This window comes from Chiloscyllium punctatum, chromosome 16, assembly GCF_047496795.1.
Source record: "Chiloscyllium punctatum isolate Juve2018m chromosome 16, sChiPun1.3, whole genome shotgun sequence".
NCBI lineage: Eukaryota > Metazoa > Chordata > Chondrichthyes > Orectolobiformes > Hemiscylliidae > Chiloscyllium > Chiloscyllium punctatum.
In genome coordinates this window covers 9,070,342-9,087,791 of record NC_092754.1, presented here as the reverse complement: position 1 = coordinate 9,087,791, position 17,450 = coordinate 9,070,342, and the positions used below count along the sequence as shown (strand labels likewise).

The 17,450-nt window shown below is 45.2% G+C and overlaps 1 protein-coding gene across 1 annotated transcript in view; it reads left to right on the top strand.

Moving 5' to 3' along the window:
- The window catches only part of noc2l (NOC2-like nucleolar associated transcriptional repressor), a 214,593-nt gene that overhangs the window by 49,689 nt on the left and 147,454 nt on the right, over positions 1-17,450 (top strand). The window contains exon 2 of the mRNA XM_072586177.1: positions 9,717-9,890. Coding sequence (XP_072442278.1) covers positions 9,717-9,890 — 174 coding nt within the window. The remainder of the gene's footprint in view (positions 1-9,716; positions 9,891-17,450) is intronic.

The following is a 17,450-nucleotide window of genomic DNA, read 5'->3' as shown; positions in this document are numbered from 1 at the left end:
AGGGGAGGGTGGAGTGAGTAGGTAGGAAGGAAGGTGGACAGGTCAGTTGATGAGGGTGATGCCAAGTTGGAGGGTTAGGTCTGGGATGAGGTGGGGGAGGGGGCATTTGGAAACTAGTGACGTCGCTGTTGATGCCGTGTCGCTGTAGGCTCTCACCGTGGAAGATGGGGTATTCTTTCTCCAGTTGGCGGGTGGCTTTGATTTGGTGGTGGAGGCGGTGGAGGGTTTGCAAGGTTGGAGGAGGCTTTGGTTTTATTAATTCTTGCGATGCTACTGGCTGGCCCACCATCTGTTGTCCATCCCTTATCCTGGCGAAGGTGGTGGTGAGTCCATTTGCCGAGGTAGCCGCGCAATGCCATTGATAAGGGAATTCCAGATTTTGACCCAGCGACCGTGAAGGAACGGTGTATATTTTCAAATCAGGATGGTGAGTGGCTTGTAGGGGGTGGTGTTCCCATGTATCTGCTGCCCATGTCCTTCTAGATGGAAGTGGTTGAGAGTTTGGAACTTGCTGTCTGAGGATCTTTGGTGACTTTCTGCAGTGCATCTTATAGATAGTGCACACTGCTGCTACTGAGCATTGGTGGTGGAGGGAGTGGATTCTTGTGGATATGGTGCCAATCAAATGAGCTGTTATTTCTGGATGGTGTCAAGCCTCTTAAGTGTTGTTGGAGCAGCACCCAATCAGATAAGTGGGAAATATTCCATTATGCTCCTGACCTGTGCTGTGTCATTGGTGGACAAGCTTGGGAAGTCCAGTATTTGCTGCAGGATTCCTTGCCTCCAACTTGGTCTTTTAGTCACTATTTACATACCGGACGCCACATCAAATTCTGATCAATGGTTAACCCACTGGAAGCTGATACTAGGCGGTACAGTGATGGTAATGCCATTGAATGTCAAGGGATAGTGGTTAGGAGGTGGCACAGTGGCTCAGTGGTTAGCATTGCTGCTTCACAGCACCAGGGACCCAGGTTCAATTCCTGCCTCGGGTAACTGTGTGGTGTTTGCACATTCTCCCCGTGTCTGCGTGGGTTTCCTCAGGGTGCTCCAGTTTCCTCCCACAGTCCAAAGATGTGCAGGTTAGGTGAATTGACCATGCTAAATTGCCCAAAGTGTTAGGTGCATTAGTCAATACACAGGGTATTCGTAAAAATACAGCGAAAGGGAACGGGTGGGGGTGGGTTACTCTATGGTGGGTCGGTGTGGACTTGTTAGGCCAAAGCGCCTGTTTCCATACTGAAGGGAACCTAATCTAATTTTAGATTCTCGCTTGTTAGAGACCGTCATTGCCTGGCAGTTGTGAAGTGGGAATGTTACTTACCACTTGTCAGCCCAAACCTAGATATTGTTTAGGTTTGGGACACGTGGACTGCTTCAGTATCTCAGGATATGTAAATAGTACTGAACATCATGTAATCGTCAGGGAATGTCCTTTCTGATGGAGGGAAGGTAATTGATGAAGCAGCTGAAGATGGTTGGGTCAAGACACTACCCTGAGGAACTCCTGCAGAGATTTCCTGGAGCTGCGATGACTGACCTCCAACAACCATGACCATCTTCCTTTGTGCTAGGTATGACCCCAGCCAGCAGAAAGTGTTCCCTTGATCCCCATTCGCTCTCCATTTGCGAGGGCTTCTTGATGCTACACTCAGTCAAGTGCAGCCTTGATGCCAAGGGCTGTCACTTTATCTTCGATTTCAGCCCTTTGTCCATGTTTGAACCAAGGCTATAATGAAGTCAGTTCAATGACCCATGCAGAGCTCAAAGTGACAGTCAGTGAGCAGGTTGTTAAGAAGCCATTAACCCCTTCCATTGCTTTATTGATGAGCGAGAATAGACTAATGGGATGGTAATTGGCTGGGTTGGATTTGTCCTGATTTTTGTGTATAGGGCATCCCTGGGCAATTGCCCATACTGTTAGGTAGATGCCAGGTTTGAAACTGTACTGAAACAGCTTGACTAGGGGCGCAGCTACTTCTGGGGCACAAGTCTTCAGTACCATTGCCAGTATGTTATCAGGGCCCATAGCCTTTGCATTAGCCAGTGCCTTGAGCCATTTCTTGCTATCACATGGGAGTGAATCGAATTGGCTAAAGGCTGGTATCTGTGATGCTCGGGATATCTGGAGGAAGCCAAGATTCAGCACTTCTCGCTGAAGATTATTGCAAATGCTTCAGCCTTATCTTCTACAGTGATGTGCTGAGGTTCCCTTTCATTGAGGGTAGGGATATTTGTGGAGCTGCCTCCTACACTAAGTTTTTAATTGTCCACCATCTTTCATGGCTCGATTTGGCAGGACTACGGAGCTTAGATCTAATCCATTGGTTGTGGGATCCCTCATCTCTGTCTATCACTTGCTGCTAATGCGGTGTGGCATGCAAGTAGTCCTGTTTGGTAGCTTCACCAGGTTAGCACCTCACTTTTACACGTGCCTGGTGCTGTTCCTGTCATGTGCTCCTGAACTCTCCATTCAACCAGGGTTGAACCCCTGGCTCTATGGTAATGGTTGAGTGGGGGATATACCGGGCCATGAGGTGACAGATTGTGTTGGAGTACAGTTCTGCTGCTGTTGATGACCCACAGCGCCTCATGGATGCCCAGTCTGGAGTTGCTGTATCTGTTTAAAGTCTGTCCCATTTGGCGCAGTGATAGTTCCACATGACACAATGAAGATTATTCTCATTATGAAGGATGGGACTTTGTCTCTTCAAGGGCTGTGTGGTGGTTGCTCAAACTGACACAGTGCATCTACAGCCATAAGATTGGTGAGAATGAGATTAAGTATAATTTTCCCTCTTCTTGGTGACCCAATGTAGCAGCAACCAGCTGGATCAGTAATTTTGTTTAATTCGTTCATTTATGAAATAAGGTGTTATTGGCTAGGCCAGCATTTGTTAACAATTAGGAGTCAACTACGTTGTTGTGGGTCTGGATTCACATGTATCATAGAATCCCTACACTGTGGAAACAAGTCCACGCCGACCCTCCGAAAGTAACCCTCCCAGACCCATTCCCCTGCCCTATTCCTCTACATTCACCTCTGACTAATGCACCTAACCTACACATCTCTTAACACTACGGGGCAATTTAGCATGGCCAATTCACCAAACCTGCATGTCTTTGGACTGGGGGAGGAAACCGGAACACCTGGAGGAAGCCCAGGCAGACACGGGGAGAATGTGCAAACTCCATACAGACCTGATGCTTGAATCGAACCTGGGACCCTGGTGCTGTGAGGTAGCAGCGCTAACTGCTGAGCCACGCTGTAGGCCCGATCAAGTAAGGATGGCCATTTCCTCCACCTAAAGGACGTTAGCAAACCAGGTGGAGTTTTCTGACAACTAGCAATGCCTTCATGGGCATCATTGGACTCTTAATTCTGGAATTGCATTGAAATCCACGAAGGTGGGATTCGAACGCAGGTCCCCAGAGCATTACCTGGGTCTTTGGATTAACAGTCCAGTGAAAATACCAATCAGCTGCCCCTAATCACGGTCCTGAGCCACTCTTGGTGTGGGTGTTGAAGTCCCCCAACAGGAGTACATTCTGAGCTCTTGACACTCTTACGTGCTTCCTCCAAATGAAGTTCAATATGGAGGAGGACTGACTCTTTAGTCAAGGTAGGATGGCACAGTGGGACATTCCTTGCCCATGTTTGACCTGTCTACGTTGGATTCCAGCATCTGCAGTTTTTTTTTTGTCTCTAACCATATTTAACCTGAAGCCGTGATGCATCATGGGCTTTGGAGTCGCTCTGTCCTGACTGTATGCCACATTAACACCACCTCTGGTGGCAAGAAACGCGTGTGAATTCTGCTCATGTTTGAGAGTGATGTCAATCAGGCAGGCAGCTGATTCATTTGACCGTGTTATATTGAAAGGATTGTCGTTAAAAATGAGACTAACAGACAGGCAGTCACCAGAGACTGGAATTGAACCTGGCTCCATCCTGCTGTGAAGCAGCAGTGCTAACCACTGAACCACTGTGCTGCCCCATGGCAAACTTACTGAATTATTTTAATTTTAATGTCTTTGCATTATGTAGCACCCACTTTGATGATGAGAGAACTCTGAAGCCACCAAATTAGAACGTAGAACAATACAGCACAGAACAGGCCCTTCGGCCCACGATGTTGTGCCGAACTTCTATCCTAGATTAAGCACCCATCCATGTACCTATCCAAATGCCGCTTAAAGGTTGCCAATGATTCTGACTCTACCACTCCCACGGGCAGCGCATTCCATGCCCCCACCACTCTCTGGGTAAAGAACCCACCCCTGACATCTCCCCTATACCTTCCACCCTTCACCTTAAAAAAAAGTTTCTGACTGTCTACTCTATCTATTCCCCTGATCATCTTATAAACCTCTATCAAGTCACCCCTCATCCTTCGCCGTTCCAACGAGAAAAGGCCAAGAACTCTCAACCTATCCTCGTACGACCTATTCTCCATTCCAGGCAACATCCTGGTAAATCTTCTCTGCACCCTCTCCAAAGCTTCCACATCTTTCCTAAAGTGAGGCGACCAGAACTGCACACAGTACTCCAAATGTGGCCTAACCAAAGTCCTGTACAGCTGCAACATCACTTCACGACTCTTGAATTCAATCCCTCTGCTAATGAACGATAATACACCATAGGCCTTCTTACAAACTCTATCCACCTGAGTGGCAACTTTCAAAGATCTATGTACATAGACCGCAAGATCCCTCTGTTCCTCCACCTGACTAAGAACCCTACCATTAACCCTGTATTCCACATTCTTATTTGTTCTTCCAAAATGGACAACCTCACACTTGGCAGGGTTGAACTCCATCTGCCACTCCTCAGCCCAGCTCTGCATCATATCTAAGTCCCTTTGCAAACGACAAATGCACTCCTCACTGTCCACAACTCCACCTATTACTACTTGAAGTGTAGACGTTGTTGTGAGGTAGGGAATGTGGCAGCCAGTTTGCTCACAGCAAAGTCTGTCAAACATGAATGTCAATGATCAGATCTTTATCTGCGATGGTGATGAAAGACACACTATTGACTGGATTGTCAGGGATCAACCCCTGGTCTTCTTTCAAGTATTGCACCTGTCTGAGTATGAGATCTCTCTTCGGACAGCTGGTATTTCTGACAGCGTAGCACCCCCTCAGTACTGCGCTGGAGTGTCAGCCTAAACTTTCTCTTCTAGTCTCTGCAGTGAACCCACAACCTTCTGATTCGATGGCAAAGAGTGCTCCAGCTGAGGCCCTTTAACGCTGGAGTAGATTTTCAAGGTTTTGCGTATGATTTAATGTGAAAATGTAAAAATCGATCTTTAATATGATTGAATTGTGAAAATTCGACACAGTTTCCCATGGATTATTACCTGTTAACTGCACCGAATAAAGTGGGGGCAAACAACGAGTATATTTTCATGAAACAAAAATGAGAATTGCGGAGAAACTCGGCATATCTGGTAGCATCTGTGGTGAGGAAGCAGAGTTAAGGTTTCTAGCCTCCTCAGTCAGCAAACCCTTACCACCCGATGCCTGGAGGAAGATCGCCCCATCACCCGTCTTGGGACACTGTCAATGTGGACTGCACCAGTTTCCTCATTTCCCCTCTCCCCCCCCCCAACCTTATCCCAGTTCCAAGCCTCCAACTTGGGAGACTGCCCTCCTGACCTGTCCATCACCTTTCCATCTATCCACTCCACCCTGACACCCTCCACTCCCCCCCCCACCTTCATTTACCCATCGTACTCTGAGCTACCTTTTCCCCAGCCCCACCCCCTCCCATTTATCTCTCCACCCCTGAGGCCCCCTGCCTCATTCCTGATGAAGGGCTCTTTCCCGAAACGTCGATCCTCCTGCTCCTCAGATGCTGCCTGACCTGCTGTACTTTTCCAGCACCACTCTCTCAACTCCACATCTACAATCCTCACTTTTTTTGACTTTTTTTGTCCAGTGACCCTTCAGAACCACTGTACTCAATGTTAACTCAGTTTCTCTTTCCACACAAGCTGCCAGACCTGCTCAGTTTCTCCAGCACTTTGTGTTTCAGAGTACTAGCAGCCAAAGTTCTTTGTTTTACTGAAGTATGTTTTCATGTTCCCAGAGGTTATACGAGTTTGTCAGATCCTATCGCACAGACTCAACCTAAAGCAGTTGCTGAAGAGTCATCAAGTTGTAGACAGTACAGCACGGAAACAGACCGTTCGGTCCAACTCATTCATGCTGACCAGATATCCTAAATTAACTTAGTCCCATTTGCCAGCACTTGGCTCATATTCCTGTAAACCCCTCCCTATTCATATGCCCATCCAGCTGCCTTTTAAATGCTGTAATTGTACCAGTCTCCACCACTTCCTCTGGCAGCTCATTCCATTCATTCACTACCCTCTGTGTGAAAATGTTGCCCCTTAGGTGCCTTTTAAATCTTTCTCCTGTCACCTGAAACCTATGCCCTCTGGTTTTGGACTCCCTTCCTCTGGGGAAAAGATCTTGTCTATTTACCCTATCCATGCCCCTCATAATTTTATAAACCTCTAAGTCTCGGCCTCAGACTCTCCAGGGAAAACAGCCCCAGCTTACTCAGCCTCTCCCTATAGCTCAAACCTTCCAACCGTGTCAACATACTTGCAAATCCTTTCTGCACCCTCTCAAGTTTAATGGCATCTTTCTTATAGCATAGCAGGGAGACCAGAATTGCACGCAGTATTCCAAAAGTGGCTTAACCAATGTTCTGTAGAGCCACAACATGACCTCCCAACTCCTGTACTCAATGCATTGACCAATAAATGCAAGCGTATCATGCCTTCCTCACTATCCTGTCTACCTGAACTCCACTTTCAAGGGACTACCAACCTGTATCCCAAGGGGAAAGATGACAGGCTTGTTTTGTGAAGAGAGATTGAGCAGTTTAGGCCTATACTTTGTTAGAGTTTAAAAGCTGAGAAGAGAAAATCCTGAAATTCCCTCCCTAACAGCATTGTGGGTCTACCTACAGTAGATGAACCACTGCAGTGGTTCAAGAAAGCAGTTCACCACCACCTTCTCAAGGGCAACTAGGGGCGGGTAAGAAATGCTGGCCCAGCCATTGATATCCACATCCTATGAGTGAACTAAATTCATTAACTTAACCGGAGAGATATTTGCTCTGAAAATTGAACATTCCATCAATTAAGTGGTTTAAAAAACAGGAGCTTTTTATTTTGCACAGTTCCACTCCCAAGTGATGCTTTGAATCAAAATGTTTCAAAACCAGAAGTACATTTAGTCCATGAGAAGCTATTTGGTTGTAATTCAATTGCTAAATTTTATTCAGAGGACTTCACAGAAAGTTTAGTTTCCTAAACACTGCAGTAGAGGAATGAGGTGCGTCACTTCTATTGAGTTTAAGGACAGACCAATTATTCTGCAGCTTTATAGAACTTCAGTTAGGCCACACTTGGAATATTGCGGACAGTTCTGGTCACCACACTACCAGAAGGATGTGGATGCTTTGGAGAGTGCACAGAAGAAATTTACTAGGATGTTGCCTGGTATGGGGGAGCTTAGCTATGAAGAAGGGTTGGATAGACTGGGTTTGTTTTCACTGGAATGCAGGATGTTGAGAAGTGACCTGATAGATGTTTATAAGATTGTGAATGGCATGGATAGAGTGGGAAGTCTGAGGCTTTTTTCCCAGGATGGACAGTCAATTACTAGGGAACACGGGTTCAAGGAGCAGAAGGCGGAACGTTTAAAAGAGATGTGCGAGGCAGGTTTTTCACACACAGGATGGTGAGTGTCTAGAATGCACTGTCAGAGAAGATGGTAGAAGCAGATACAATAACAGCATTCGAGAAACACCTGGACAAATACATGAATAGGAAGGGAGTAGATGATTACAGATCCTGAAAGTGAAGACAGTTTTGGAATGTGCTGGCGCATTCTTGGAGGGTCCTGTGCTGTATTATTCTTTGTTCTTATCAAAATTTCAACTAGAGTCTAAGAGGTGATATTTAATATTTGGTGACAGTGTTGCCCTACTTTGCCTTTTGCAGTTGGAAGTTTCTAGAAGTTAGTGTCAGATTGTAATGTCTGACTTTGGCATAGAGCATGAGACAAGTTGTTTGAAACATAAGATTCTGAGAGATTCTGACAGGATAGAGGTGGGAAGGATGTGGAATTTGGGATTTAAGATAGATAAGGAGGAATTTCTTTTTACCCCATAGAAGATCACGAGTCTTTAGAGATCCCTTCCTCAAAATGCAGTGGAATCGGAGTCTTTAAGGGCAGGATTAGTTAGATCCTTGATGAGTAAAGAAGAATTTTAGAATTAGAATTTAGAATTCGGAGTACATGTGACAGTAAATCTTTTACAAAAGAACAGGGATACAGTGAAAAGTGTGCAGTGTCACCAATACACCATCTTAGGTTCAAAGTACCTCTGTACAATCTTAGGTATTTTAAAAAGAGTAAATAAAATGTTATGACACAGGGTAAGTTCTCCTGCTTAATTTTAAACCAGCAACACAGAAAAGATTTATTAAGCAACCTGTAAAAGGTCGAGTGTTCAAGAACTACTTATAGTAAAAATTAACAACTTTATTTCTTAAAGTATAACAGAGAATAATTAATTAACAACTATATACAAGTCCTTACTCTAGCCTATCTTTTACCTTCCCTTCTAAAATACTAGTCCGATAAAACTCCCAATTAAGATTTGCAAAACAACACATCTCAAAACCAGGCAGCTTTCAGTTCTTCTATTTGGATCTTCCTGTGTGTTTTCTTCTTCTTAGGAATTTCTATGTCGCATGTTATTGATTGCTAAAGGTACTTTTAAGAGAGCTATTTTTCAGGCAGTCTTTTACCAGCTGGGGCTTGGCAGTTCTTCTCCCAACTGTTCAATTTCCCTGGTCTTATACCTCCAAAGCATCAGATTATGTCATTGGCTTCTAAGATTGTCAATATGCTAAATTCAAACTGGATTGGAGATTGGTATTTTTCAGGGTATAATTTAAACTGGCTGAATTCGAATTTGTTTTTGTCTCCAGGCAATGAGCTAATCAAGTTGTCCGACCAAGTGTTAAATTGTTACCTCATTGAGAACACTTGGTGCTGTGTCTGGTAGTTCTGCTGCTTTTAACTCTCTTAAAGTACATTCCTGATGAAGGGCTCCTGCCTGAAATGTTGAATTTTCCTGCTTCTCGGATGGTGCCTGACCTGCTGTGCTTGTCCAGCACCACTCTAATCTTGACTCTCTTAAAGTACACCCACATCTTCATAATAGAAGAAAAAAAGCTACATTCCAGATAGTCATTTCTGCTATAAAACACGTTTCTTCAATGCAAATTGGCTTTCACGCAATCGAAGAGTTTAGACCATTGATTTGTAGAACGTTGACCTACCTTACCTGTAATGGCTATAACGTGATTCCGGTTCATTAGTTTAAATGGTGTGGCTATTATGTGATTTTCTTAAAACATGAGGACGGAGCTATCTGGTTATATCGGAACCAACTGTATGTGAAGTATAAGTTAGGAAAATAAATAAAACCAAAAAAATAGATATTACAGTCTTTCTGTAAGAGCTCCCATGTTGTCTAAGGGTGTACTCAACTTAAGGAGGGGAGGGGGATGCGGAGAACTTCACGAAAGGAACTCTAAAACAGAGGGGCCAGTGTTGCAAAAATAGATTCCTTGCTCTTTCTTTGCTGTTAGCCACTAACTTTGGAGATTTGTGTGTTCCAGAAAACTTGCCCAGCTCAGCGTTGATGAGTTTTTAACCTCCACGTTTGACACGGATAGTAACAGCAGTTCAGACGAGGAGGAGACTGCAGCCACAGACGTGAACAAAGGTGGCAAACGAGAAATCCAGGGCGGAAACAGAAAGGAAGAGCCACCGTTGGAAGTGCAGGGACAAAAGTAAGATCTTTTGGCCACTAAATTTTGAACATTTTGGGCATTGGTTTTTAATTTGAGAGTTCAAATGCCGGCTGAGTGAAGTAAAATACAAAGTGCAGTGATCAGCTTTCGTCTGTTTTATACAGCATCAGAAATATCTGTTTGAGATTGTTACAGCACAGCAGGAGGCCATTAGGCCCATTGTGACTACTGCTCTCCAAATGTTGCAAAGAAAATCATGAGAGGCATGAATAGGATAAATAGACAAGGTCTTTTCCCCGGGGTGGGGGAGTCCAGAACTAGAGGGCACAGGTTTAGGGTGAGAGGGGAAAGATATAAAAGGAACCTGAGGGGCAACCTTTTCATGCAGAGGGTGATGCATGTATGGGATGAGCTGCCACAGGAAGTGATGGAGGCTGGTACCATTACAATATTTTAAAAGGCATCCAAATGGGTATATGAATAGGACGGGTTTAGAGGGATGTGGGCCAAGTGTTGGCACATGGGACTAGATTGGGTTAGGCTATCTGGTCAGCATGGACGAGTTAGACCGAAGGGTCTGTTTTTGTGCTGTACACCTCTATGACTCTGAAAGTATCTTTTCCCTGCCTTCTCCTGCATATCTTTTCACGTAATCATTGAATTCCCTTTTGAATGTCTCAGTCAAGCCTTCCTCCACCAAACGACACTGGCATTTATTACCCATCCCTAATTGCCCAGAGGGCAATTCAGAGACAACCACCTGCTGTGGGTCTGGAGTCACATGTAGGCTATACCACGTAAGGATAGCAGATTCCCTTCCCTAAAGGGCATTAATAAGCCAGATGGTTTTTTTTTCCTCACAATCAACAATGGATTGATGGTCAGTGTTGGCCTTGTAATTCCAGATTTTCATTGAATTCAAATTCCACCATCTGCCATGGCAGGGTTTGATCCCAGGTCCCCAGAATGTTACCTGGGTGTCTGGATTAATAATCTAGTGATGATATCACGAGGTTGTTGGCTCCCCGCTAATTTTCGATGACTGAATGAGGATAGCTGCTGTTGCTTTGGTCAAATCTCACGGTTATGTCTCTTGTCGGCGTGTAGTTGCTGACCATGTTTGTGACTGCTGCGAGTGACACTTGTCCTGACTGTGTTCTGAATGGAAATGGAGCTGGGAGTGGGTCAGGTTGCAATGATGCTGCAGTTCTGATGGCTATTTGTCAGCTTGGGAGTAGTATCCAGTCAGTGGATGGCGTTTGTGATTGCTGGCTGGCTTATGTGGCACGCTGGTGTACAAACCTCAAGTGATTAACCGAGTGGATTCTCTTTATTTTCCTCTAGTCCACTGTGGGACGTGGGTATTGCTGTCTGGCATTTATTGTCTGTCCCTAGTTGCCCTTGGGAAGATGGTGGTGAAGTGTCTCTTGAACTGCAGCAGTCACTGGGGACAAGAGGGCATAGCCTCAAAACTAAGGGGAGCAGATTTAGGTCTGAATTAAGAAGGAACATCTTCACCCAGAGGGTTTGTGAATTCCCTGCCCAGTGAAGAAGTTGTTGTTATTTCTATAAATGTTTCTAAGGCTAAGATAGATCCTTTTTTGAACAATAAAGGAACTGAGTTATGGTGAGAGTCCATGAAAAGATCAGCCATGACCTTACTGAATGGTGGAGCAGGCTCGATGGGTCCAGCTGGCCTACTCCTAGCTCTTATGTTCTTCTGTTGTGCTTGGGGAGGGAATTCCAGGATTTTGACCCCGTGACCCTGAAGGCACAGCAATGTATTTCCAAGTCAGGATGGTGAGTGGTTTGGAGGGGAACTTGCAGGTGATGGTGTTCCCATGTATCTGCTGCCCTGGCCTCCTTGTCAAGGGTTTGCCAGGTTTCTGATTGGGAATGGAAAGCTTCTGATCCCTGACTTTAATTAGCTCCTGGGGAAATTCCAATCTGTTTATGCGGGAGGGAGAGGTGCTCAAGCAATTTTGTTCTGATTTGGATTGTCTGTGCCATTCACGGAGTTAGTTCAGGGGTGTGTACTATGTACTTTCAGTGTACAATATCCCACGGGAGTATGCTGAAGAAGTGCAGGGGAGACCTCCTGGTGCTCAGAACTACTAATTATCTCTGTCAGCGTTGCTAAAACAGGTTATATCTGGCCATTGTCGTGTTGCTGTGTTTGGGATCTTCCTGTGCGCAAATTGGCTTGTGTTTCCCTTCAAGGAATGGGAGCAATCCTTCAGTGTACCATACATGCTCTGGGGCAGGCCATGCTTTTAAACAGTGCTCTATAAATGCAAGATCTTATCCTTTGATTGCATGGCGAGTTAATCTAAATAAAACTGTTACAATATATTTCAAGACTGTGTGCAAAATTTATACAATGAGGCGCTAACGCCAGGCTCCTTTTTACAACAGGCATTCTGACACCCACAAAAGATCAGTTTTGTGCTCTACTTCAAGTAATGTCTCTACATCATTGCCAAAGTGCCATTCGATTCAATTTGCCTAACTATTGAGACCCTAATGACTCCTTTTAAATGAAAAAATAAATTGTATTTTCAGAAGACACAGCAGATGAGAAAGGCAGGTGTACAACTGGATTACTTTTTTTTTAGTTTCCACATGCAGAATTTCATAATGTTGCAATGTTTTTAAAAAAAAATTTGGTTCCCAATGTATTCCAGGTGCAGTGCCAACATATCCGCCTTTGTAACCTTAGCTGTTAGAGCATGTTAGAGATACAGACAATTGCTGTATTTTTTCAACATTTTTATTTAAATGAACACAACTATCATCTGAGCAGATGTCACCATCATTGCCGCACTCAGGACAACAGTTCCTACTCGGTAATAACCCTGAAGAGTTGGGGAACATCCTGCTTTGTGAAGGATCCATGTAAGTTGTGGGAAATGTTGGAAGATTGGCTGTATCAGTGACCCTGGTTACCCAGAGCCCCAAGGGACAGATGCAAATGACACTATGGGAGCTGGTTAAATTCAAAGCAAATTGACAAATCTGAGATAATAAAGCAGGTCTCGGTCATGTCAATTGTGAGATCTATTGTCAGTTGTTGTAAAAGCCCATCTGGTTCACTCACTCCTTTTATGGAAGGCAATATGCTTCCTTACCCGGCTGGCCTACATGTGACTCCAGACCCGTAGCAATGTGGTTAACTCTTAACTGCCCTCTGAGCAATTAGGGATGAGCAATAAATGCTGGCCTAGCCGGTGACACCCACATTCCAAGAAAGAATAAAGAAAAATATTGTTTCATTCTTGAGATAATGCGGTAGATCATTGCTGCTGCATCTCAACATCTTTTATACAAAGGAACCTTGATTATCCAAAGGAGACAGGAGCAGAGTATTTCACTCGGATAATCGAATTCCAGATAACGTAGTTTAGCCAAGCAAACTTACTGGATAATCAGAAATTTGGATAATCAAGGTTCCTCTGTACGTTGAATTTACCATTTTCAAATCAGTTGAAATTGAGACTTGTCTCTCACTTAGTTCATCCTATTCCAGTGTCTGGAAATGATTAAGCATCATAGCTTCTCTCACTCTCTCTGCTGTTTACATTCATGTTTTCTTCACAACAGTATAATTTCACTCTTCAAATCTTTGTGCTTTGCCTGTTTACCTTGGGTTTTTCCATTATAATGCCTAATCTGTCTAATGCTAGGATTTGGACTGTCCAACCAGTGCCTGTGGAGATTGGCTTGTGTTGGGAGGCTGACCTTCTGGAGTTATTTCTGTTCCTGAATGAAAGATTAGGTTTATTATTGTCACATGTACTGAGATACAGTAAAAAGTATTGTTTTGCCTGCTATCCAAGCAAATCATGCCTTACATAAATACGTCAGGGTAATAGAGCAGAATGTAGAATATAGTGTTATAGCTACACAGAAGGTGCAGAGAAAGATCAATTCTAATATGAGAGGTCTGTTTTATAAGTCTGATAACAGTGGGGAAGAAGCTGTTCTTGAGTCTGTTAGTATGTGTTTTCAAACTTTTATGTCTTCTACACAGTGGATGAGGATGGGAGAGAGTATAACTGTGGTAGGAGGGGTCTTTGATGTTGGCCACTTTCCCGAGGCAGTGGGAAGTGTATACGGAGTCAGTGGAAGGAAGGCTGGTTTTTGTGATGGACTGGGCTGCATTCACAACTCACTGTAATTTCTTGTAGTCCTGGGCAGAGCAGTTGCCATGCCACGCTGTGATGCATTTCAATAGGATTCTTTCTATGGTACAGCCATCCAAATTGGTAAGAATCATTGTAGACACGGTGAATTTCCTTAACCTCCTGAGGAAGTAGAGACTTTGATGTGCTTTCTTGACCATAGTGTCGACGTGGATGGACCAGGACAGATCGTTGGTGACATTTACTCCGAGCAACTTGAAGTTCTAGACCACCTCAGCACCATTTATACAGATAGGGTGGGTTTTCCACTCTGCTTCCTGAAGTCGATGACCATCTCCTTCATTTTGCTGATGTTACGGGAGAGATTGTTGTCATTACATCATTGCACGAAGCTGTCTATCTCTTTCCTGTACTCCATCTCGTCGTTATTTGAGATCCAATCCACAATGGTGGTGTCATCACCAAATTTGGAAATTCTGGCTGAATTTAACCCCATAGTTGTGAGTGTATAGGGAGTATAGTAAGGGGCTGAGTACACAACCTTGCGGGGCACCGGTGTTGAGGATTATAGTGAAGGAGGTGTTGTAGCCTCTCCTTACCGATTGTGGTCTGTGGGTCAGGAAGTTGAGGATCCAGTTGCAGAGGGAGCAGAGTCGAAGGTCTTGGAGTCTGGAGATGAGTTTGGTTGGAATTATGGTCTTGCAGGCAGAGCTAAAGGCAATATATCAGAGCCTGATGTGGGTGTTCTTGGCAGCCAAATGTTCCAGGGATGAATGTAGGGCCAGGGGGAGGTGGTGTCTGCTGTGGACCCGTTCTGATGGTCGGTGAATTGTGGTAGGTCGAGGCAATCTAGGAGGCTGAAGTTGATATGTGCCATGACTAACCTTTCGATGTACTTCACAACAATTGATATCAGAGCCCCGAACAGTAATCAGTGCTGGGCTGTGGTAACGGATGTCAGAGCCCCTGAACGGTAATCAGTGCTGGGCTGTGGTAATGGCTGAGCTCCTACATGACTGCTTGGAGTTGGTGAACTGGCCCATATTCAAGAACTCAGTGGCCAGTGTAAATGAGTATGCCACTACCAACACAGACTTCAATAAGTGCATGACTTTTCTTTGGTACCAGGATGATGGTGGTCTTCTTGAAGCAGGTGGGAAGCTCACCTCAAAGTGAGGAAAGGTTAAAGATGTCAGCAAACACTCCGATCAGCTGGTCCACACGGGGTCTGAGTGTCCAGCCGGGGATTCTATCCGGGCTGGTTGCTTTCCATGGGTTCACCCTCGAGAAAGCCAATCTCATGTCTACAGCAGTGACCGTGGGTACAGGTGTACCCGAGGCTATTGGAGCAGGTGACATCATTTCACTGACTGTCTGTTCAAAATGAGTACAGAATTCATTGAGCTCATCGGGGAGGGATGTACTGTTGTTAGCGATTCTACGTGGCTTCGCTTTGTAGCCCAGTGTATTGTGTAAGCCTTGTCATAGGCGATGTGTGGTTATCCTGGGGTTTTACTTTAGTCTGGGATTGACTCTTTGCAATCCTATGGCTTTGTGAAAGTCTTATCTAGATTTCCTATATAGGGCAAGGTCACCCAACTTGAATGCCTCAGACCTGGACTTCGGTAGGGAGAGGATCTCCCAGTTCATCTATGGTTTTCAGTTGGGGAACACAGATTAACTTTGGTACGCAGACCTCTACACCCCTACTGATGAAGGGCGGCACAGTGGCTCAGTGGTTAGCACTGCTGCCTCGCAGCACCAGGGACCTGGGTTCAAGTCCAGCCTCGGGAGTCTTTGTGGAGTTTGCACATTCTCTCTGTGTCTGCATGGGTTTCCTCCGGGTGCCCCAGTTTCCTCCCACAATCCAAAGCTGTGCAGGTTAGGGTGGATTGGCCATGCTAAATTGCCCATAGTGTTCAGGGATGTGTAGGTTAGGTGCATTAGTCAGGGGCAAATGTAGAGTAATAGGGCAGTGGAATGGGTCTGGCTGGGTTACTCTTCAGAGGATCGGTGTGGCCCTGTTGGGCCAAATGGCCTATTTCCGTACTGTAGGGATGCTATGTCATAAAGGAGCTCGTCCATTAGCTCAGACACCAGTACTGTCTGACTTTCTGTCCTGGATCCTCATGCTTCACATTCTGTAAACCAGGAGGAGGAGCGAAGCCTGGTGGTCTGATTTATCACTTGGGGGGGATGGAGAGGGAGGCATCTTTGGTTATGTAGTAATACGCAAGGATGTGCTGGCCTCTGTTGGGACGGAAGATTGTTACCACAATATCATTGACACGTTTCTAAGATTGACCTGGTTGAAGTCACTGGCTATGGTGAACAACGTCTCTGGGAGGGAGGGTGGAGTCCATCGCCAGGTCGTTTGTTGGCAGTGTATGTTTCGAGTGTGCTTTTCACTTCTGCGTGGGATGGGATGTAAACTGCAGCCAGGACAGCAGAGATGAACTCCCGCGGTAGGTAACGGGGATGGCACTTCACAGTTAGGTGTGGTAGCTCCAGGGAGCAGTGAGGGTCGCCACATCTGAGCACCAGGAGGTCACGATCAGGAGGGAGGTCCCCTGCTCCCCTTGCCTTGCCAGTGCACATTGTGCAGTCTGTCTGGTGGGTTTGGAAAGCCTTCCAGTTGTAAGGCACAGATGAGGTCTGTGTGGGTGCTCCAAGTTGATAATTCTTTTGATTGCGGTTCAGATTGACCGGTATAAATGGGGCACCTCTCGATCTATGAATCAACTGACTGCAGTCATTCGCAAACTGGGCTTAGCCAGGACTTGCCGGGGTTAATTTGGGGGTGGGGCGAGGGGGGTGTAAATCAAAGCGTCTGCAAAATACAGTTCAATTTAATAAAGCTAAGGGGTAGTTCCATCACCGGGTGTGCTGACTATCTGTCATTGGAGGGGAGACAATCAGGATAGACACACTCTGCCTGTAGACCCATCTCACTGGGGAGGTGCTGGACTGTTAATCCAGAAACCCCAGTAATGTTCTAGGGACCCAGCTTCAAATCCCACCACCATAGATGGTGGAATTTGAATTCAGTAAGAAAAAATCCTGGAATGAAGAGCCTAATGATGACCTTGAATCCATTGTTGATTGTCAGAAAACCCATCTGGTTCACGAATGTCCTTTTTAGGGAAGGAAATCTGCCATCCTTACCTGGTCTGGACTACATGTGATTCCAGACCCTGCACAATGTGGGTGACTCAACTGCCCTCTGGGTAATTAGAGATGAGCAATAAATGCTGGTCTAGCCAGTGATGTCCACATCCTGTGAATTAATTAATAAACTAAAGACTCTCTGTCACACACACCTGTAAGTAACTGAAACGCGATGCTAAACCATTTTCTCCAGCCAGACAGCTGTGCCCATTATGGTTTTAGTGTGTTGGGGGAAGTTGGGGTTTGGATATGAGATCTCCACTCTCTATTTTCATTGTCACGCAGCAAG